The sequence below is a fragment of the Syngnathus leptorhynchus genome, chromosome 13, assembly GCF_054491065.1.
Source record: "Syngnathus leptorhynchus isolate UIUO chromosome 13, UIUO_Slep, whole genome shotgun sequence".
NCBI classification, from domain to species: domain Eukaryota; kingdom Metazoa; phylum Chordata; class Actinopteri; order Syngnathiformes; family Syngnathidae; genus Syngnathus; species Syngnathus leptorhynchus.
In genome coordinates this window covers 8,027,290-8,047,770 of record NC_141207.1, presented here as the reverse complement: position 1 = coordinate 8,047,770, position 20,481 = coordinate 8,027,290, and the positions used below count along the sequence as shown (strand labels likewise).

General features: G+C 42.4%; 8 protein-coding genes across 11 annotated transcripts; 3 read left to right on the top strand and 5 right to left on the bottom strand.

Annotated features, from left to right (window-relative positions):
• On the bottom strand, positions 1 to 3,868 carry slc35d1a (solute carrier family 35 member D1a). The gene is made up of 12 exons (XM_085928513.1): positions 3,508 to 3,868; positions 3,302 to 3,335; positions 3,086 to 3,172; positions 2,944 to 3,011; positions 2,797 to 2,868; positions 2,653 to 2,721; positions 2,109 to 2,211; positions 1,888 to 1,980; positions 1,652 to 1,719; positions 1,465 to 1,543; positions 1,198 to 1,280; positions 1 to 925 (listed from the first exon to the last, which is right to left on the bottom strand). Exons 1-12 carry the CDS (start codon positions 3,615 to 3,617, stop codon positions 820 to 822), a joined length of 972 nt encoding a protein of 323 aa, XP_085784639.1. The 5' UTR covers positions 3,618 to 3,868; the 3' UTR covers positions 1 to 819.
• Positions 3,869 to 4,325: 457 nt separating this feature from the next.
• Positions 4,326 to 5,576, top strand: aqp12 (aquaporin 12). 2 transcript variants are annotated; one of them, XM_085928515.1, is made up of 3 exons: positions 4,336 to 4,967; positions 5,056 to 5,172; positions 5,263 to 5,569. In XM_085928515.1, the coding sequence occupies exons 1-3, from the start codon at positions 4,373 to 4,375 to the stop codon at positions 5,379 to 5,381; spliced, it is 831 nt and encodes a 276-aa protein (XP_085784641.1). In that variant the 5' UTR covers positions 4,336 to 4,372; the 3' UTR covers positions 5,382 to 5,569. The 2 variants fall into 2 exon arrangements, with proteins under 2 accessions (XP_085784640.1, XP_085784641.1); XM_085928514.1 differs by having other exon boundaries at positions 4,326 to 4,967; positions 5,056 to 5,576.
• On the bottom strand, positions 5,368 to 6,729 carry rpp21 (ribonuclease P subunit p21). Its single transcript, XM_085928523.1, has 5 exons — positions 6,536 to 6,729; positions 6,339 to 6,439; positions 6,078 to 6,157; positions 5,860 to 6,000; positions 5,368 to 5,758 (listed from the first exon to the last, which is right to left on the bottom strand). The coding sequence occupies exons 1-5, from the start codon at positions 6,590 to 6,592 to the stop codon at positions 5,655 to 5,657; spliced, it is 483 nt and encodes a 160-aa protein (XP_085784649.1). The 5' UTR covers positions 6,593 to 6,729; the 3' UTR covers positions 5,368 to 5,654.
• A 906-nt stretch (positions 6,730 to 7,635) lies between these two features.
• On the bottom strand, positions 7,636 to 12,133 carry pak2b (p21 protein (Cdc42/Rac)-activated kinase 2b). 3 transcript variants are annotated; one of them, XM_085928507.1, is made up of 15 exons: positions 11,892 to 12,133; positions 10,499 to 10,854; positions 10,328 to 10,434; positions 10,103 to 10,253; positions 9,997 to 10,028; positions 9,782 to 9,895; positions 9,560 to 9,692; positions 9,378 to 9,441; positions 9,251 to 9,299; positions 9,022 to 9,134; positions 8,834 to 8,951; positions 8,658 to 8,757; positions 8,379 to 8,575; positions 8,174 to 8,311; positions 7,636 to 7,944 (listed from the first exon to the last, which is right to left on the bottom strand). In XM_085928507.1, exons 2-15 carry the CDS (start codon positions 10,686 to 10,688, stop codon positions 7,858 to 7,860), a joined length of 1,593 nt encoding a protein of 530 aa, XP_085784633.1. In that variant the 5' UTR covers positions 10,689 to 10,854; positions 11,892 to 12,133; the 3' UTR covers positions 7,636 to 7,857. The 3 variants fall into 3 exon arrangements, with proteins under 3 accessions (XP_085784633.1, XP_085784634.1, XP_085784635.1); XM_085928508.1 differs by lacking the exon at positions 11,892 to 12,133 and adding an exon at positions 11,548 to 11,787; XM_085928509.1 differs by lacking the exon at positions 11,892 to 12,133 and adding an exon at positions 11,451 to 11,468.
• Positions 12,134 to 12,240: 107 nt separating this feature from the next.
• On the bottom strand, positions 12,241 to 13,937 carry pigx (phosphatidylinositol glycan anchor biosynthesis, class X). The gene is made up of 6 exons (XM_085928516.1): positions 13,784 to 13,937; positions 13,598 to 13,679; positions 13,339 to 13,477; positions 13,015 to 13,228; positions 12,850 to 12,950; positions 12,241 to 12,743 (listed from the first exon to the last, which is right to left on the bottom strand). Exons 1-6 carry the CDS (start codon positions 13,851 to 13,853, stop codon positions 12,606 to 12,608), a joined length of 744 nt encoding a protein of 247 aa, XP_085784642.1. The 5' UTR covers positions 13,854 to 13,937; the 3' UTR covers positions 12,241 to 12,605.
• Positions 13,938 to 14,152: 215 nt separating this feature from the next.
• On the top strand, positions 14,153 to 15,238 carry cep19 (centrosomal protein 19). Its single transcript, XM_085928875.1, has 2 exons — positions 14,153 to 14,410; positions 14,508 to 15,238. Exons 1-2 carry the CDS (start codon positions 14,281 to 14,283, stop codon positions 14,849 to 14,851), a joined length of 474 nt encoding a protein of 157 aa, XP_085785001.1. The 5' UTR covers positions 14,153 to 14,280; the 3' UTR covers positions 14,852 to 15,238.
• On the bottom strand, positions 14,900 to 17,375 carry ing5a (inhibitor of growth family, member 5a). The gene is made up of 8 exons (XM_085928874.1): positions 17,273 to 17,375; positions 16,743 to 16,814; positions 16,505 to 16,671; positions 16,323 to 16,434; positions 16,142 to 16,241; positions 15,917 to 16,052; positions 15,771 to 15,832; positions 14,900 to 15,707 (listed from the first exon to the last, which is right to left on the bottom strand). Exons 1-8 carry the CDS (start codon positions 17,307 to 17,309, stop codon positions 15,668 to 15,670), a joined length of 726 nt encoding a protein of 241 aa, XP_085785000.1. The 5' UTR covers positions 17,310 to 17,375; the 3' UTR covers positions 14,900 to 15,667.
• A 348-nt stretch (positions 17,376 to 17,723) lies between these two features.
• On the top strand, positions 17,724 to 20,457 carry plekhb2 (pleckstrin homology domain containing B2). The gene is made up of 8 exons (XM_085928740.1): positions 17,724 to 17,943; positions 18,390 to 18,437; positions 18,502 to 18,654; positions 18,717 to 18,819; positions 18,890 to 18,929; positions 19,000 to 19,086; positions 19,159 to 19,273; positions 19,360 to 20,457. Exons 2-8 carry the CDS (start codon positions 18,401 to 18,403, stop codon positions 19,494 to 19,496), a joined length of 672 nt encoding a protein of 223 aa, XP_085784866.1. The 5' UTR covers positions 17,724 to 17,943; positions 18,390 to 18,400; the 3' UTR covers positions 19,497 to 20,457.
• Positions 20,458 to 20,481: the final 24 nt, after the last annotated feature.

Sequence of the window (20,481 nt, the reverse complement as noted above, 5' to 3'; positions counted from 1 at the left end):
AAAATCCAAATGGCTCATCTTTTAATTAGACAGGAACAAATGTTGCAACATCGGAAAGCATTTTTGTAAAAAAATACAGTAACAAAGCCGCACTTGAATAAAATTCTTACTTTTTAACTAAAATAAAATGGATAAAACCAAAACATTTGTATAAGACCTTTAAAAAAAGTTACCTGCAAAATACAACAAAAACAAAAAAAATTTCGGGGGTGGGCTGTTCAGATAAACCTGTAACGACCGCGTAACAGCCCACCACAAACCCACTCAAATTTTGTTGTAACTGACCAAGCTAAAAGTAAACTGCTCGTTTTGTACCCTCACCCAAAGTTGTACCAGTGCATGTGCAAAAATGTGGTAACAGACTAAAAGAGTGCACAGAAAACACGACATTGAAGGCATCCATGTTACATTCCTTGTAAACAAATCTGACGTATACGTCAGAATTTAAAAATGAATTGATCTGCATATTGATCGACAACTACTTTGATCATCGATTAACCGTTTCGACATGTTTGACAATCCAAATCTTCAAAATTTCAGCTGGCAGCTCAGGTCAACCAGTCAGAAAGTAACAGCTGGCTCTTTCTCATGTGTGTCTTCAGTAAAATGTGTATAAAGTGTTCATAAATATTTTTTTCCCTTCAACGCTTAAAAATGCTACTGTCCCTTTAAAAAAAAAAATAAAAGCATTGTAACGTTTATGTAACTTAGAAGACTGTTGATTTAAAACCATCAGCTCCTCCTCGGACATAAATAAAATTGTTTTAAAAAAAAAAAAAAAACATACATGGCAAAATTGAAAATAAAAACAGTCCAGTGTCATACAATCACCTTGCCCTTGATGTCCATTTTAGTGCTTTCGCTGGCCTTGCTGGGTTGCTCCTCTCGTAGCGTGACGTACGAATACACCAGGCTGCCTGCGATGCTGCCGGCACAAAGTGAAAACGCGTGATGTATGGTTTAAATATTATATATAGCCTAAAAAGTAAGATTACAGAGGGTGATTTGATCATTTTCAACAGAAATTTAGCTATGTTGATATCTTTCCTGTTTTTTTTTTTTTTATTTACACTAGCGGCTATGCTGCCATCTTGTGGTCAATTGTGGGATTACACAAACAGAGACATTCAATTCAAATCTTTTTTTTTTTTACTAAGATGTCAAAAATGGCATTTAATATGCTTTAAAATGCCCTACCTTATGTTCAGGCCTATGAAGTTGGTCCAGGAGAAGATGTAGTCGCCAATAAACACCATTCCGATGTATGTCACCAGGACATTCTGGAAAAACAAGCACAACATTAAAACATTCCAAAGCTCATTTTGCCCTTGGAAATATTGCCAACTGTCTCTATTGTCTGTATTATGGCACCTGAGTGAACAACAATCTGAAGTACACTATATTACATCAAGTTTTTTTTTGGCTTAATTTGACAAGAGAAGTTCCGCTTATACTGTCACTCACCTTGATGCAGCCCAAGATGCTGGTGGTCAGTGCAGAGTTGTAATGTGTACAAACCACGATGGCGTACATGAGGACAAACCTGTGCACACACACACCCAAAAAAAATATAAAAAAATGGATTGAGTCACATTGTGTCCTTTACATCAGCTGCCAACAAATAGAAAACCACCCATCGCCATCTTCTTACCCCATAACGCAGGACAAGAAAAACTCGACGAGGAAGAAGACGTCTGACCAGCCGTCGTAGTCCATAGCCTGGTCACACAAAAAGACATTTTTCAGCGAGTGGATGGAAGGTACATAATGGCGGCCTTTGTGTCTTTCCGAGTTCTGTGGCCTCACGTGAAAAAAAAGCAGCAGCAGCTTGTTCATTAACAACCCACGTACGAATATTTTAAGGAGGTGGAGCTCTCTGCTCCTTACCTTCTGGATGTCTCCTGTCATGTGAGCCAGCAGCAGAGTGGGTAAGATCATAAATAACGCATTATAATACACCAAGCCATATTTGCCCAGCTCCTGCCAAACACAGACAAGATATTGAATGTAAAACTAGGATTTATTTACATTTTTTTTCATATTGACATAACCGCCCCGCCCCTTTCTAAAACAATGAGTGCTATTCACATGCCGGCGCCGCCACTAACCTTGGCTTCTAATTTCTGTTTGACGTAAGCGCCGTTGGCCGCCGTGAACACGTCATTGAGGAGGATAAAGCTGTAGCCTTGCAGGTCGAACGACATGTCTGCGCTGTAGAACCATGACGACAACATGTTTTAATACTTCAATCAGATTTTACTCCAGGCGACATTTTGATTATTCAAATGAAAGAGCAAATATTGAAAAATGATTGATATTATAAACAAAGAATCAACACCATTCAGAGCCTGTAAATTATGTTGATTTTTTGTTTTTTCTGACACTTGGCAAGAAGAAATCTGGCAGGTTGACATTATGAAAATACAAAAAACACCCATTGTAAATCTTAACTACAGTTAAATATGACGCTAATGTTCTATATTTAGGTTGGGTCCTTCATAAAATAATTAAAACAGTTGCAGATGGCAGCCAGTGAAGTATTTAAGAGGAATGGGAAGAGTCAGTAAAGGCTATAAAAGAATGTTAAAAATGCGATGGAAATAAGGATTCCATTCAAATGTGTTTATATTCAAAAAAACAAACAGTTCTTACCTGGCGGCGATGAAGGCCCCAAGTATCATCGTAAATACCGTCAGCTGGACTGACCTGGAGATTTTCTTCCTGTGGCAATGAAGAAAAACACCAGCTGAAACCAAAGCAAACTCCAAAATGGAGTTCAAAATGCAACACGCTTACTTGAGCAGAAATCCCTCAGCCAACATTGTGAACAAGATGGAGAACCTCCTGAGCACAGTGAACATCGGCAAGCTAGTGCAAACAGAGTAGAATCATCAAACAAATAATTGAATCCACTTCCATCCGACCACTAACACGAGAACTTACTTGAGCCTTTTGGTTCCATATAAACCACTTATTTGATTGCCCACATAAAGAAGAGGTAGAGGAAAAGTCTAAAGATAAAAAAAAAAAAATGGGTGCAATTGAAACAGAGATGTAAAATAAGACACAATGATACAATATCTACCTTGCCAAGTATTTTCTGGTCCAAGTCTGGGAAGGTGATCACCCTCGCTGCCTTGCACACCCACAAGACAAGCACCGTGGCCAACATCTGCAGGCACGCATGCAAAAAAAAAAAAAAAACATTGGGGGAAAGAAAAAAAAAAAAAAAAAAAAACAGCTGCATCTCAACTACAAGTGAATGAATCTTGTGTTTAGGGAAAATGGTTGCGAAACTCACTTGCCCTATCCCAACACATATCGACGACGGGAACCTAGAAACAAAAAGGGGTGTTTTGTGAGTTCTGGTCAAATAAGATCAAAGTGTGCAAACTTGGAGTGTCAAAAGTTACACCACGGGTATTTAAACGGCGACGTCCGCAACAGTTGCTTTGAGCTAACTTGGTTAACAACTTAGCTTGAGTTGACCCGGGTCGGTCGGCCTACCCGTAGTTGGTGAGCACGCTCTTGTTCACCACAACGATGATGAGCGAACTGACTGCGTAAAAGCCGGCGGCGAAGAGTTTCAAGAAAACCGTCGGAGGTTTGTCCGCCATCCCCGATGAGTTGTCATTCCGCACTGTGGACTGTCGGCTTCGGCCGCCCTGCCATTCAGTCGCTGCCTGGCTGCCTTGCTCGTGCGCGCGCAATTACGTGACGTAGGCACGCACGCAGGCGTGGTACACTCGGCTTTTTGTGACTTCATTCTACCGTACCTTGGTGACCTTTACATCAATCACTGTATCAGTAAATTATATGTTTGATTAATCTCAAGCTTTCAAAATCAGAATTGGTGTGGGACAATCGAAGCATGTCGCGTTTTTACATACTTCTAAATTACTTCCGCCCTTACTGAAAAGCATGACCTGGTTTGAGCTCATACGTCATCTCAGTATCCAATCACAATGCAGGATTCAAGATGATCTGTTTTGAGGTGATCTATTGTAGTTATTTATCGACCGTATCAAGAAATACAATCATTTAATATGTATAGTAATATATTTAATATGAATGAAGAGTTAGATTCAACAATAAAAATGCCCCAGCTATAAATAACAATGCATAGTCCAAAAAGTCATTTATAGGTCAAACTCAAAAACAAACATTGAAAATATCTCAGGAATCTGAAAATGTTTTACCTAAGGTAATCCCTAGTTCAAATTTGCTGTTATTGAATGTTAATTTTGTGACCTGCTTGATGACCTGACCTTGCAATGGCCCATGTGTATTTTGGCAGGTGTCAGCAGTCTGATAAGAAGCGCGGGTCTTTCTGTGCGCCACGTTGTCAGAAGAGAGCGAACCCTCCGTGAACATGTCGGGACTCAACGCTTCTTTGGGCTACTTCCTGGCGTGCGTGGTCTTAGCGGCCTCGCTGCGGGTACCCCTGAAAAGATGGCCGCGTCTGGCTTTCCTCTCCGAGTTGTCCTCGTCGTTCATGCTGGTGGCGTGCCGGCTGGAGGTGCAAACCATCGTGGAGGTGGGCGAGTGGGCCGGGGGTTTGGGCCCGGACGTGACGGTGACCATTTTATTCGCGATGCTGCTGGTCCACGGCATAGTTTGCGGCGACTATTTAGGGAACCCCAGCGTGAGCGTGCTCGGGTTCCTTCAGCTGGACGCCACGCTGCTCGCCACCGTCCTGGCCGTGGCCTCCCACTTCCTCGGGGCTTACCTGGCCATGCTGGCGGCCGAATACTACTGGAACCTGGAGCTGACTGACATGCACATGATCAAGAACCTGATGTACAGGGAGTGCAGCACCTCGCTGCTGGTCTCGCCCGTGCAGGGCTTCTTCACCGAGGCGGTGTGTGGGCTTCTCTTTTACCTGGCGCACCTCTTCCTCAGAGGGAGGAGCGCATTTCTCCGGGTGCCCGTCGGAGCCGTGCTACTCACCTTCCTGTCACACATAGGTACGCATGAGAGTGTGAACGAAATGTACATTTCATGTCTCGATTGTGATGAAATGACATCGCAATGTTTTTTTGTTGTTGTTGGCAGCCAAAGGTTACACGTCATCTTACATCAATCCCTCGCTAGCTTACGGACTCACTTTCAACTGTTCGGGATTCACCTTGACAGAGTATGCGTTAGTTTACTGGCTGGCCCCCATCACAGGTAAAGTGACTTATTTTTTTTTCTTTTTGTGGAGTACCTGCACATTTATGAAGTGTGAAATTTATACAAGTGAATCTACGTGCTTTCCAGGAATGACCCTGGCCCTCTTCTTGTACATGGGCCACATCCCAAGGATCTTTACCAAGAACCTGCTCTATAAGACGCGTTTCCGGGTGCGGAAAAGAGGAGAAAAAGAAAAGAAGAAATGATCGGTTTTGTCTTTTAATTTTTTGCTTTTTTTTTTTTTTTACAGTGTATCCTTCAAAAGAAGGTATCAATAACAAAAAAAGGCTTCAAAATTAGGGAAAATGCAAAAATGTTGCCGGTATAAATAAAAGTCATTTGAAAAACAAAATCACCAATTTATTTGCCATGTGACCATCACTTGTTCAAGTAACCATAAAGTGAACTGAAATAAATAAAATGAATTATTTTTCAGTTGAGTTATAACAAAATAATTCGTACATTTGCATTTCGTATTGTCATGGAGGTGTTTGCTGTGTAGCGGCAGTACTTGTGCTTGGGTTGGAACAATCCACCTGACCAGATTTGGACTTTCTGGGCTGATTTTTAGATGCATCTTGTTCTGTGGAGAGGAAACGACAAAAATAAGGGTGAGTTAGAAAGCCTGTACCACCTTTGTTCAGACAGATTTACTTTGACAAATGCATGCTGGATGAGGATTACCTGGTTGTTTCTGTTGGAGCGGAGCCTGAGCCTCCGGACGGTCCTGCCACAAACAATAATCTGGGTCGTTCAATAGCGTCTTGCTCTGCTTACAGCTGAGACATCGCAGGACCGTCACGCGCCGCTTCTTGCCTCTTTTCCCTGGCAGAGTAGTATTTTATTAGTAAACAATATTCAGTTTTATTCCTTCAGGTGGGAAAGGGGTAAATACGACTTACGTTGTCTGATTGTCGCAGTCAAACCTGGGATGAGCAGGGAACAGCACTTCTTGCATATTGTTCTTTTCACAGATGGATCTCTGCAGAAATTAAATTAAATTAAGAAAATAAAATGCTATACAACGCAGGACTCCAGAGTAATCTTTTCCCCATGATGAACAGTTTGATCAGTGGCCATGGGGTTAATAAAAAGTGACAGGAAATTGTTGTTCTTAACCACGCCTTCAAAATAAAACATTTTTAGACGGCTGGCTAACTTACTGTCGTAGAACAAGACGTTTGGCAATAGTCCGCTGAGTAGAACAGTAGAAACGAGCCAACTCTACATTGGCTGGGTTTTCGGCCAAAACACAATGTGCAGCCTACCAGGGGTAAACAGGATGAGATGGGAAAGAAGCTAGTTAGCGGTTAGCCATTTCAAGACGAGACCGTTTCGAGTCATAATGGTTGGAACTCACCTGGTAAAGATAATTCAGTCTTAGGTACGCTTCTTTATCCTTAACGTGCCCGGACATGACATGAAAATGTTGTGAAATAATCTAAACGAGGCTGTTAATTTTTGTCAGGGTGCTCGAGGTGTTTTAATCGGCGTCATCGGCGATACCATACATTATCCGGATATGTCTTTTCAAAATAAAAGCACATGGTCGTATATTTTTCTCCATTTGCAGACGCTTGAGAACGTTTATCTAATAAAAATGACCATTTTATATTAAAGTTGTGCGTTTTAGACTTGGAAAAAGTTTTTTTTTACATTTTATATTTTTGTGGGTTTTTTTTTTGTATTTTTTGAAAAAAAGTATATATTGTAGGGAAAATTAATTAAGTCATTTTATTTTTCGATCAATATTATTGCTGAAAAATTCTTTTGTGGCCTAACTGGCATATTTTTAAGGTTACATATTTGAGTAACTGTGTATTTTTGAGTAAGCTGCTTTTACTTTTATATGCATGCATAGCATTTTAATAGGGCCAGCCTCCATCAGTTAGCCAGTATAAATTGATTAGCCACACATTTGGGGAACTAAACACCACATTGATTTAACACGATTGACAGACAGCTGTACAATTTTTTCCACTTTTAATATCAACAATAGAGAGGAAAATATAAACCCTGTCCATGTAAAATGAACTTGCCTGTAAGGTGCACCTCTGCTATCAAGGGACTAACATGGTACAGTAGCTCTGTCGTGTGTGAGTGTACGTGTGTGGTGCGTAATGTGAAATCGACAAAAAGATATCATCGTGCTCTTGAAATGTTTCCTATAAAAGCAGTCGAATGAAAAAGTAGAGCGAGAGACAGAGATTCAAGTATCAAAAGAACTAAAAAGACACTGACAGAGCTGAGGAAAGTCAATGAACAAAAAAAAAAGTAGTAAAAATCACAGGGGGACAAAAATCAACAATACATTAGGCAACACTTTTGCATTTTTTAAGGCAGTCGATTAAAAAACAACAACAACAACAACACTAGAAACTAGGACGAGGCATCACCTTCATTAAATACAAGCCCAGTCCTAACCAGAGTTTGTCAGAGACTTCATATGGACAGCGGATAGTGTTTGTGTGTGTGTGTGTGTGTGTGTGTGTGTGTGTGTGTGTGTGTGTGTGTGTGTGTGTGTGTGTGTGTGTGTGTGTGTGTGTGTGTGTGTCTTTCATGCTTGACATTTTTGGTCTTCTTCACAGTGATTTTTTTTTCTTTATATTCTAAACCTTTTTGTCTGGCACAAATTGTAAATCGTTGGCACGTGATGGATGTGTGTGTGTGTGTGTCTTCTTCTTAACGATTGCCTTTCATGGCCTCCTTGGCGGCCAGGATGAGCGGCGTGAGGCTGGACAGAGGCTTGGCCAACTTCAGGAAGGGATGCTGTGCCCGACAAAAAAGATAAACACACAGAAATCAAATGAATGAAATGATCAAAGGTGCGAGGAGCAATTAACAATGTGATTTTTTTTCTTGACGTGACCATCAAATTTATGCATGTGGCCCACAAAGTTCTGTAATTGGGCCTAACGAACATTGAAATGATCAACAATCTTTTTTTTTTGTGAGAATTAATTAAAAGTTGATATGGTGGGGCACATTTAATAGGCACCTGCAGGAGCTCTTTGCCTCCGCCTCGCTTCTCTACGTCCATCTCCAGGCATCGGTTGAGGAAGTCTCGGAAGACCGGCGACAGTTTCTCAGGGTTCTGCAGCTCGGGCGTCCCGTTGGTGGCGATGAGATACAAGGCCTGAGAAGACAGGCAAGTTGTTGTTTTGCATAACTGGCAAGACGATGTCCAAAGTCTTTGTACTCACTCGCAGGGGGTTCTCGTTGAGGTAGGGCGGCTCGCCTTCCACCATCTCGATGGCCATGATGCCCAGCGACCAGATGTCCACTTTGGGCCCGTAGGCTTTACGGGTCACCACCTCGGGGGCCATCCAGTAGGGTGTTCCCACCATGGTGCTACGCTTGCTCTGCTCTGGAGTGATCTGGGCGCAGAAGCCGAAGTCGGCTGGCGAGGGCAACGCCATGCGTTTACTCGATGTTTTTTTTTTTTTGTCGTATAAAATCCACGCCAATATTTCACAACTCACTGAGTTTGACGGAGCCGTCCATGCCGAGCAGCACGTTGTCACTTTTAATGTCTCTGTGGATGACCTGGTTGGCGTGCAGGAAGTCCAACGCTTGTAAACACTGCCGAGAGTAAGGTGACACGTTAGTTGTATTATTATTAATTTTTTTCTTCCCGCCGTTCATTGCGTGGGCACACCTCTCTGCAAACAGCGGCTATCTGCGCTTCGTCCATGCACGTCTCCGTGACCACGTCGGTGAGTGAGCCGCCCGCCAGGTACTCCATCACCACAAATAGCTCCTCCCCCATCAAGAAACTAAAACACACAGACGCAGTGTATCACATGACGTGCTCTTTTTTTTTCCCACCCCACCGTGTCATATCACCTGTCGAGGAAGTTGACGATGTTTGGGTTCTTGAGCTCCTTCATCACCAGGATCTCGTTGATGATCAACTCCTTCTTGGGCTGCTTCTGGAGGTTGATCTGCTTAATGGCCACCTACACACACGGGGGACAAGACAAACACTTTGCCGCATGGTTGCAGAATACATCATCGCTGGCTTTATGATTTGAAATGACAGTCGGGGAGAAGATGCGTTACGTCTTCCTCTTACCTCTTGTCCTGTGGCGACGTCGATGGCAGTGAAGACTGTTCCAGAAGCTCTGTAGGTTAAAGATAGTCACGAGAGTACGTTCAATATGATGTCATGAGGAGTAAAAAAATAAATAAAAACGACTTACCCCTGACCAATCTTCTCATATCTGGTGTATTTCTTCTTGGGGTCACCAATGCTGACTATAGTTCCTGTTTGGCAGAGGGGAGTGGAGGAAAACAGGCATTTTAAATGTCATGTTGTGGTAGGTGGTCCAAATTATATGCATGGTGCAAAGCAATTGTTGGAAATTGAACGAATAAAATTTACTCAGTTTGTCCATGATCTCCTCGTCTGACATTTTGCCCTTCTTCTTCTGTCTGTCGGCAGCCTTGGATGCCAAGTCGCCGTCCGTGCTCAGGCCGGGCGTGGGGAGGGGCTCGATGACGGAGCGCGTGTACACCTGGCCGCACAAAAGCCCAACGGCGCAACGGAAATTGCTGTCATTTTATAGTCCAACATAACGAAACGTCGTCGTCGTTGTCGTCTTACGCTCTTGGTGTGTTCCGGCCTGGGAGCCACAGCCGGAGGCGGGGCTTCGTCGTCATCGTCGTCGTCAATGTCTTTGATAGTCGGAGATGTTGGCTCTGCGCCTTTTTTGACTGGCTGGATTCGAGAAAAAAGAGAAAGACCGAGAACATAAATGCCCATAAAAGCATGAGCGTGATTTTTGTTGTTGTTGTCTCTCAGCATCTCAATATACTTACGGACTGCGGCCCTGGAGTGAATGCTTCTTTTTCTATGAAAGAACAAGAAGAACATGGATTCACAACTTCTTACTCGCCGTTTCCTCGCTCGTCTTAAGAGACTCACCAGAAGACGAGAAGCTGAGGTACTTCTGGCGCCCGTTGCCCGTGGAGTCGTAGAACTTGAGGACGTCTAGCACGGCCTGCGGGTTCTTTTTCTGCTCCGACTTGGTGATGTTTGAGGTCTGCAGAAGCCGGGCCCACTGCTCCGGCATACCCTGACAGGTACGGCAAATAAAAATATTAACTATGACTGGAATTAGTGCAGGTTCCTGAAAAGATTCCCACTCACAGTGAACTCCCCCGTGACAGCATCGAAGCCAACATGAATGGTGTGCTCAAAATCGGAAGGCGGCGAAATCTCCGGTCGCTCTTTGTCTCGATCTTTCTTTCTCCCACCTGCAAGTGACAAACATTTTTAATAACTAAGCCAAAGGCGCTTTTCTTTTTCACTCGGGCTCACCTTTCTCCGCGCCGGAAAAGATGGAGATGATCTTGCTGCGTGGCTTTCTCTCCTCGGGCACCGAAGGCAGCGGCTTGGAGCTGTGGTTCGCCGACAGCGAGTCTTTGCTGGAGCTGGTGCTGAAGATGGTGCTGCTCATGCGGACCGGCGGGGCGGGGGGCTTGTCCTCGGGGTCGCCGTTGTCGCACATCGCTCAGGTTGGAGTTTGTTTGGGTTGTTTTCGCAGGACAGGGGACGGAGGGGGCGAGGATGGATGGGGCAGCAAGCGAAGAGGGAGGATCACATCAGCATGAAGCACACGTGTGCTCATGCAGCACCGCAGGATGTGCAGCCAGGAGAGGAAGGAAGAACGATACCTAGGAAAAAAAAAAAAAAACACAATCAAATAATTGTTCCACACAGGATATTTGTAGCCAAAGTAATAATTTAGACAAACATTTTAGCATTAAAGCACATTCTGAAAAAATTACCATGGACATTCTCAGGGGTGGCAAAAGTACTCATACTTTGTACTTAAGTAGAACATCATAAATAACATGGGGAAAACACAAGCGTTTATAAGTCAAACCTATAACAAACAAAAAAGGGAAATATCTCACAACCCTCACTAATTAATATTCTAATTGAACTATACGAGTTTTAATGGCTGAAAAGATGTCCGACAGGTTTAAAACAACATTGAGTGATAACACAAACATCAGGAATGTCAACAGCTATCAGACTGACGACACAAAAACATTTTGTTGTTTTACAAACAGTTGTTTTATTTAATTGTGCGTACCCATTGCCTTTTGTGCAAATATTTAATCATTGTTTATAAAGATACCAGGAAGCAAAACCGCTGAGAATAGAATAACAATGAGGCAACGTTCGCTCACATACATCCAAATTAAATTATCTCCTTTGTGTAACTCCGTAATTAAAACTTTTTTTATCCGTAGGTCTGTTTTACCAATAGTACTTTAAAGGCCCGCTGGGATAGTGTGCCCTTCCTCAATTACTGTACAACAGGGGCGGCTAGCTAGATAATGTTAGCATCCGCTACTTACATTAGCCAACAAGTGGAGCAACTCCAGGCTATATTTCGCTTTTTGCCTTGGAGCTAGCACGCCCGTTAGCTCGAAGCTAACCGCCGCTATGGTTCACAATGGCGCTAGCGCGACGCTAACGTTAGCTTCCACAGCGCAATTTAGCGGACGAGCTAACGTTAGCGTCTCAACTCATTGGCCGACAGTTAGCGCGCAGCTAACGGTAACTCCTCCATGACAACTCGTTTATAATAAAGTAGTGACTCAAAACGAAAATAAATGCCCTTGTTAGGTAGAGGAAATGAAATCGATAAAAAGGCCGGCCGAGCATCCAGCGTTAAGCCGCTTTCTCTTCACTTTCTCACCGGCAGTTAAATGTGAACAGAACTCCTCGTCTCCCTGCCGTCGGTCCTTCCTCTGTGCTTTAAAAAAGATTCGAAAATCCCCAAAAAGTGCAGCACTTCATCCGAAACTCGTCTATAAATAAGACCAGGTGTAAAACAGGTGACAACAATGTGCAGTGCAACTTTTTCATCCCCTTCTGTCTTTTTTGGGGCCCTTCGATGATAATTCCGCTATGTCGAGAAGGGGGAAGCGGAACTAGCGACTTGTGATGGGCCGTGGTGGGAAGTAACGAAGTAATAAAGTATACTTCGTTACTGTAGATTTTCCAGAGTATTTCATTTTCTCTCGGCTATTTGCTTTACTCCCTCCATCTAAAAACAGATGGATATGTTCCAGCCTCCATGAAAACAACCTTTTTTTTTTTTTGCAGAGATATAAAATAATTGTGTAAAGTGAAATTATGGTGTACTGTTGAATTTGTGTGTTGGATATTAAGACATAAAAACAGTCTCAAGTTTATTTATAGCGCATACAAAGTGGAGCGAAAATTAGAAATACAAAAACACAACAAGAATATTACACATAAATTGCTATATATATATTTGAGAAAATAATTTTAAATATAATAACTGGAATGAAATAAAAATAAAAAAAAGATATGATTTTGACCGTTGCCATCAATCCGTATTTAGAAACTGTAAAGCAGAAATAATCTGGTAAACAGACCATACGTTTTAAACTATTCGATGCTTCCACGTGTATTTGGAAAGCGCCAAACAGCAGATCATGGTGACGGCCAGCGTCAGCCCGCAGACGGGCGTCACCAGAGAACCGTCGCCCACTGGTAAACGTAAGGTCTCGTCGCGAGGGCTCTGCGGGAAGACAGTCCAAAAGAACCATGGAAATGTAACAGCTTGTGAATTGTACCTACAAACTCAAATAATATTACAATTGTCATGACGTCAAAAAGCAACTCACCTGCTGATGTTGCACTTGAAACCACAGACACATGCTCGTATTGTCAGCGTTGCAGGGTGCTTCCGTCGCCGTGTGAGGCTCCAAATCAGCTAGCCGTGAACCTTGGAGAGAAAATCGTGTCAAAAGACGACCATTTGCTCTTTCTGAGTAAATCCAACTACTTACATTTCTCCATGCGCAAAAGCAGCTTTGGGAGTTCTATGACGACTGATTCAGAAGTTTCCCCGGTAAAAGAGGGCCGGTGATAGCGGACGTGAATAGGGATGCTAACTTTGAGCACGCTGGGCGTTTGCTCATTGAAGGTGGGATAAACATAGGTGACGAATCCCAAAGTTTTGTGTGCAGGCATCTCCAGGTCAATGGCGGAATCCACTAATATCTAACAAAAATAAATACTTAAGCAATTACTACCACAATGCAGAATAATAAGTTTGCAACATTCTTATCAAATTTACTGCATCCTTGTAATTATATTATATTAATGTTTACCTGCCAGTCAACTGCATCGCCCAGTAAAGCAAGCTGGTAAGGGTCCACATAGACCCCACTGGGCCACGTTTGAAGCAGCAAAATTCGGACGTCCTCAGGCGCACTACCAGGCTGGAGCTCAACAGTCGTCTCTGCCTCCCTAAAAAAAAGAAAGACACGTACTATTTCTTAAACAATCACATCAAAAGGCACAGAGGTGTTTGTATCCTCCATTGTTTTGTTAAAATTGTAAACCTAATGAGAAAATACACTTTGATACCTGTGAAAACCCTTGTTCTTGATCTCTAGTGAAACTGAAGTTGATTGGAGCAAATGTTTTAGAGCAGCACATCTGTTCTCGCCTACAGAAATAATAAAGGTTGGGTTCAAAGACAGCGGAAATATTTATGGGCATTTTTAAGGTTTACTATAAGGTCTAAAAATAGCAGATATGAGGACATCTTACCCTTCACAGTCAAATGACGACATGTTAATATAATGATTAAGACAGAGGGATAGAAAAGTGTAAAATACATCACATACTTCTAGAGAGTAATCGTGTATTGTTAGCGAGAAACAGAAAATAATGCCTTTAATCTGTTTGCGGAAGTGCAAATCGAAGGACCCTTTTTAAACTTTGGGTGGCTGTAGTAATGCCTAATACAAATAAGTATAGTCAAATCATTAATCAAAACAAGATTGCGTCAAAAGAGTTGTTTTTGAAAATAAACATTTAAACATACTTAAAACTTTGTGATTATAACAAAACATATCGTCATTATTTGTTACATTAAAGTCAGGAATGATGTGGCCGGAAAAAGAGTAGGGTCCTAATCCAAATGGTTGCTAGGCTACTAGGGTAGGCTAGGTACGTAATAATATAGTTACATACATCAAATGCAAAGCTTGTTTTGTTTATACCCCTTTGCTGTTTTGATGTACTTAAAGAAACAGTGACTAAACATGCGTTTTGAGGCGAAGCGTTGCGGAGTATGCTTCAACCCACCTTCCATCGTGCTGATTTATAAAAATACAGAGACTAACAAAATGAGAAAACGAGTCATTCCTGTGCGAAACTTTTCTCAGTATTCCGGTACGTTCCAATATCAATTAACCTGTATTAAATTTCACCCGAAAATCCAATAATAGTTGATGTCAAAACTTTTCAGATTTTGTTGTTGTTGTTGCAGATTACAGCCTGGCCGTCGAAAGGCTGAAAAACCACCCCCGGCACAAGGACTACCTGCAGAGGGTCTCCCAGACCCAGCTAGAGAGGCTGCACATCATCCTGCGCGACCACCTGCAGGGCATCAGTTTGGAGCGCAGCCTGGCCTCGCTTCAGGTGGACCCAGCAGAGGACCTCAACAAGCTGGACGACGATGCACTGGCTCGGAAGAAGAGACACATGGACGAGCTGTTTGAAAAGAACCGAACGCAAAGAGAGGACCCCGATTTTGTTTATGACCTGGAGGTGGACTTTGGCAAGGCGGACGATGAGAAATGTAGTTGGGATGAAGAATCTAACGGATTTTAATATGGAGTCATTATGTTTTTTAGGCATTTACACAATGACAGACAAGAGTTGATTAATAGAGGATATTTATTTGATATATAAAATATTGAATATACAAAATACATTGCCTTTGGCTCTTTATCTGTGGCTTACATGATTTGCGTTCACATTCAACCATGAGAGAAGACACTTAAGGCTGATTAAACAATTTGTTAGTGGACAAAACCCCCACAAAAATGTGACAAACTAACGTCTGGTATATATCCCCCCCCATATAATCTGAGGTTTGAAATGAAATTTAAGTATATAAACTTTGTATTGTCAAAAGGGAAAAACATTTTGTCAAAAGTGCTTTTGATACCACCAGTACCGCAATACATTCAACAAGGTCACATTTTGATTCATTTAGTTTTTGTGGAGAAAAAAAAATAAAAATCAGACTAGGAACCTCATATTTATGGGTTTGGTTTGAGGAAATCTGATTTTGTTTAAACATCTGTGCTGGAGGTAGTAGGTCAACGAAATATCGGACGCTCTGACACAAATCTCAGTGAGGTTGTTAAAAAAAAAAAAAGCTTAATTTCTCAGCAGGCTTTTATAAAAAATAACTCTCATTCATAAATTGAACTTTCAAGTATCCTAAAATATATTACAAGCAAAGTAGACTGTCTTATAATGGGTGCGAAAAGTGAGCGTGAAGCTGTTAAAGTTAATACTTATCTGGAATCACATCACTCCCAAAATCCAATCGTTCTTAATAAGCAAGCTTGTATGACGAGGAGCGAAAATATATATTTCTGTATATAATCACACTATTTTACTACCTCGATATTTTTCTTATTTTTTCTTCTTGTCTTGAGTGCATCGTGGACAAAACCTGAGAGAGAAAAAATGGTTTAGTTTGCATTGAATGAGGTAACCCCGATTATCGCTCGCTCACCATTTTCCTTTTGGCTTTGTGGCGAGGTCGACGCAGGCAAAGTGAAACCACTCGATGGGACACTGGAAACAAGCGAGAGACCCAAAGTTCGGGATCATTTCATCGGAAAGTCGAATCGCTCAAACGTTTAGCGCCTTATAGCTCACGTCGGGGTTGTCGCAGCCGATCATCTCCCCGTACGACACCTGGTGACAAAGACAGTAGGTGGGCTCGTTGGGGTCCACCGGCATGTCCAGCACGTCAGACGGCTGCATGGGCAGGAGGGCGTCGGTCAAGTCCGGGCTGCGAGTCAAGACATTTTGTGTTATTGGAAAAAAAAAAAAAAGTTTCACAGGTGCCGAAAAACATATGAAGAAAACACATGAACAGACCTGTTTTTCATCTTTTTCTTCTTCGGAGAATCTTCATCAGAACCTTTCCTTGCTCGTCCCCGAGAGCTGCGCTTCTCTCTGAGGCTGCGAGACTCTGCTTCTGTTGGCGAAAAAAAAAAAATCAAAAATCATTAAGTGTGATTTTTGTCCTAAATGGAGGCTTGCCAACAACTATACTGACTTTTCAATACTCGTCCATCTGCGCTTTCATAGCCGCTCACTTCCAGCTTCTCCTTCAGCTCGTTCTCAAAGCGCGCCAGGTCGGCATCCAGCCGCCGTATGTGTTTGTCCACCTGTGTCAACAAAGAATATTCAAGGATTTGTGCCCGTGTGCTTGGTTTTGTTTCAGTGTTTGTGACCAACCATCTCGTAGGTCTGCATGGCTAACTGCACTTTGTCGTCGCTGAACTCTTTGCACTTGCTGTAGGCGCTTTGGATCTTCTGCAGGTGCTCCACCCGTTGCTCAGACGCCAGGTTTTTCACCTTGGCTATGTATTCCTCGGCCAGCGTGTCGATCTCAACCTTCTTTTCTGAGAGGACACCAAATTCGAGTGTCAAAAATCACAACTTGACATGGAGCACCAAAACCTTTCACAATCACCTTCCGTCCTGTTATCCAAGTCTCGCATCAGTGTGAAGTTTCTCTGCAGCTCACATGGAAGGTTTTCAATGCCTAAAATCAGATGACAGATTAACCTTTATTAACATAATTTTATTGAGTCACATGGCTTTAATTTGCGAATACAACTACTAATCGTAGACTTAATAGGTCTGCCCGGGGCGTGAATGGTTACAGAAAAAGGCGGTGCCAGAACCAACAGGTTGCAAAAGCATGCTGTGTATCTATTTACTATACGTGATTCAACAAAAATCACACTTTATACGAGCCCCGTCTCCAAACAGGCACTTTAAATGCATCACTGACAATTTTACAACGCCACAGTTATCTTAATCTATGTTATTAATTTAGAACGGAGGTAGGCGAGAATGCTACGTGCTAAAGTAGCTCGGGTGCTGACAGCGACTTGCTGTCACTTTACAGCCCAAGAGATGAATAAGGCCTAATGTTAACGTTAAATAAGCGCAAAACGGGCAAATGACTCGCTTTTACTGTGCGTAACAGATACTCACTGTCTAAATAATGTTCCAAATATATTGCCGTCGCCATTTCGGATTAGTTGCGTGAACGTGAAGCGCCTACATGTGACGTCACGTCGTTAGCTATGCCTAACAGTGGGCAGGCACTTTTTTTACGTGAAGTTTGTTTTGTAACACTAGGTCGACCGCCGGAGGGTGGCTAGTTGGACAGTAACGGGTGTAAAAGTACGATATAATCAACTTTACCAACTCATTCCTCACATATGCAGAGAAAAATAAGCGTTACTATTGTATATTGAACCAATAGGTATTTGCCATCGCATTGAGTTAGCAATATAATGTATAACACATATATACAGAACAAACCAGAATTATGGCTTTCACGTGACTCCTTGACGAAACAAGTAACACAAAACGAAGAGATCCTCGTTTTTGCTAGCACTTTCCAAACGCGTCATCTGATAGATTACATCATCTAGCATAAATACTTCCTGTTAAGAATTTTCAACTCGTATCAAGGCACCATACTCGGTCACCCGACTCTTTTAAAACTCTCGCTTGAAGTTTTAACGCAATTTTTTTAAGTAACGTTCCTCACGTTTCAAGCCAGGAGGCGATTATATTTTATTATTTTGTTCAAGACATTACTTCCGCGTTTACGTTTGAAGTTGAAGCCTATCTTTACTACAACGATCACAAACCAGGCAAGTGCGACTTTTATTGTCAAATTATGAAGACTATGGACGCGTTTTTGTGCTCATTGTGCAACCCCCCCCCCAGAAAAAAACATTAAGTCGTGGCGTTTTACACCCGTGTGTTTATAACAAGTAGCAGAACAAATCGAAAAAATCAGGACATGTTGTGGAAGGCTGCAGCGGTCACAAGGTTTGTTTGGACACACCACACCCGTCTTCACGTCGACACTGACAGCCTTTCCCAACATTAAAAGAAAACACCAACATCAGAAAAACATCCATTGCACGCTACCAAATAAAAATCCCCCCCCCCCCAAAAAGAAACCCCCAAACAAACACAGGTCAATTGCCATCTAGTGGAAAAGGTTGTAATTGCTCTGCATGCCCCTAACGTGTATAGAGATATTATTTGTTGGAAATAATTTTTGTTTGAAATTAACGGACTGTGTGTTTAGGTGCCTCCAACATGGCTATGGTGAAGAGTGGCTGGCTCCACAGGCAAAGTAAGGCACATCATTTGCACAGCCGTCATTGTACTTCCCTCCAATCTTCTGACCACCTCGACAGGTACCATACTGCGACGCTGGAAGAGGAACTGGTTCGACCTGTGGTCCGACGGACGTCTGGTCTTCTACAACGACCAGCAGCGGCAGGACCTGGAGGACGACATCCACATGAGGGTGGACTGCATCAACATTCGCGGTTCCGCCGCGTGTCAAGGTAACGTTTTATTAAATGCCACGGTCGAAGCTTTTGGTTCGTGACACCTTTTTTTGTCGCAGAGTTGAACCCTCCGGACGGCAAGACACGTGACTCGTTGCTCCAGATTGTGTGCAGGGACGGAAGGGTTATCAGCCTGTGTGCAGACAGTGCAGATGATGCCTTGTAAGATCCCTTTTCATCATCTCATTGTCCTTCATTGTGGTTGCAAAATGGTCTCTGTTCTTCATTACAGGGCATGGACTATGGCACTAGAGGATTCCAGAATTAACACGGTGAGAGTCTGCTGTAGTTAGTTGCACAATTCAAAGTATTTATCTGTTTTCTTTTCTTTGACATTATCAGATGGTCACGGCTTCTCAGGTGGGCTTCACGCCAGATGTGATGGCCTCTGCTCCGCCACCATACTCAGAATATGATCCTCCACCTCAGGTAAAATTAAAGTTGTAAAAATTATTATATTATCCACCAGGTATTGAGAGAACTCTTTTTGGCCCTCATCAGTTCTACACTCAAGGCCCATACGGAGATTATGTCGCAGCTTCTCCTCAAGCCACTCAGATCGTCTACGCTGCTGACGGGCAGTCCTACGCAGTTGCTTACCCTTACCAGTACCAAGGTAAGATTAGTCAAGTTGAACCATTAAAAGAGATCATTATGTGTGATCATCTTGAACCAGACGCTTGCTCTTCCCTTCCCCGGTAGGTGGCTACAGCGCGCCCGGCGTCAACCACGTGGTGATTCAGGAGCGCCAGCGCGACAACGGCGGCGACGTGGCCATGGGCATGCTGGCGGGAGCAGCCACGGGTTTGGCGCTGGGCTCGCTCTTCTCTGTCTTCTAAGTAGTCAGTGTTGTTCTACTAGAGCCGATATGTTTTCCTCTCTATGTAGGAAGCCTTGTCCTAAAATCTTAAATGAAATCCAGCACTTTCTCCTCCAATGCATCGTGTGAGTGATGGCCTTGCTATCATTTCGCTATGCGATGCTTGACATGAACCCACTTTTGAGTTTTGAAGGTTACAAACGGCTAACAGAAAACGACTCCTTGTTTTTAACGCAATACACTGTACTCTTGAGCTTAAAAGCCATATTATTGTTTTGTTCACTATATTGATAATGTTTTATTTTTATATGTTCAATTTCATGGAAGCTTTTTAGTTACACCAGCTACACTCGCCATTTGGATTTCATACAGAAAAGTTCCCAAGTAGGCTGATCTGTGATGTTAATGACTAATTTCCTGACTGAGTTTGAGTTGTCTCTCCATTTTTCACAGGCTGTATAGCAAGGAAGGGACATAAAATGTGATTGGGGGTTTTTCGGATTGGCAGCTCCTGTATTTTGTTTTATTTCAACAAGTCTGTTTTTTTTTTAAGTGAAGGATGTTATTTACAAGCAAAGTTGTTAAGCTAAATGTGCTAATATATTATGAATGTCCCCTGACTGTTCATCCAAGAGATGTATTTTAACAATTAAATGTATTCATAGTGATATGTGTGTTTACTTCAGACGTTTGTTCACTAAATGCCTCATAAGGTTATTTAATTTAATTCTTTGCTTTCACATTAACTCCATACTTTAATGCACGTATTAAAACGGCAAAGAAACAAAGAAAATGTCACTCTTGTGACAAACTGGTGGTGATTTGCATTTTTTCAGCTGGGGTGTTATTTGTGCTATTTCATATCATTTATCATTCACTCATGACATCACACATTGGTGCCTTGAGACAAAAGTTTTATTGCTGCATTAAAGCGTTACAACAGCCAGATCGATGCTAATTATGTTAATATTAGCCTTAAGCTAGCGGACTAAAGTAAGTGTTTG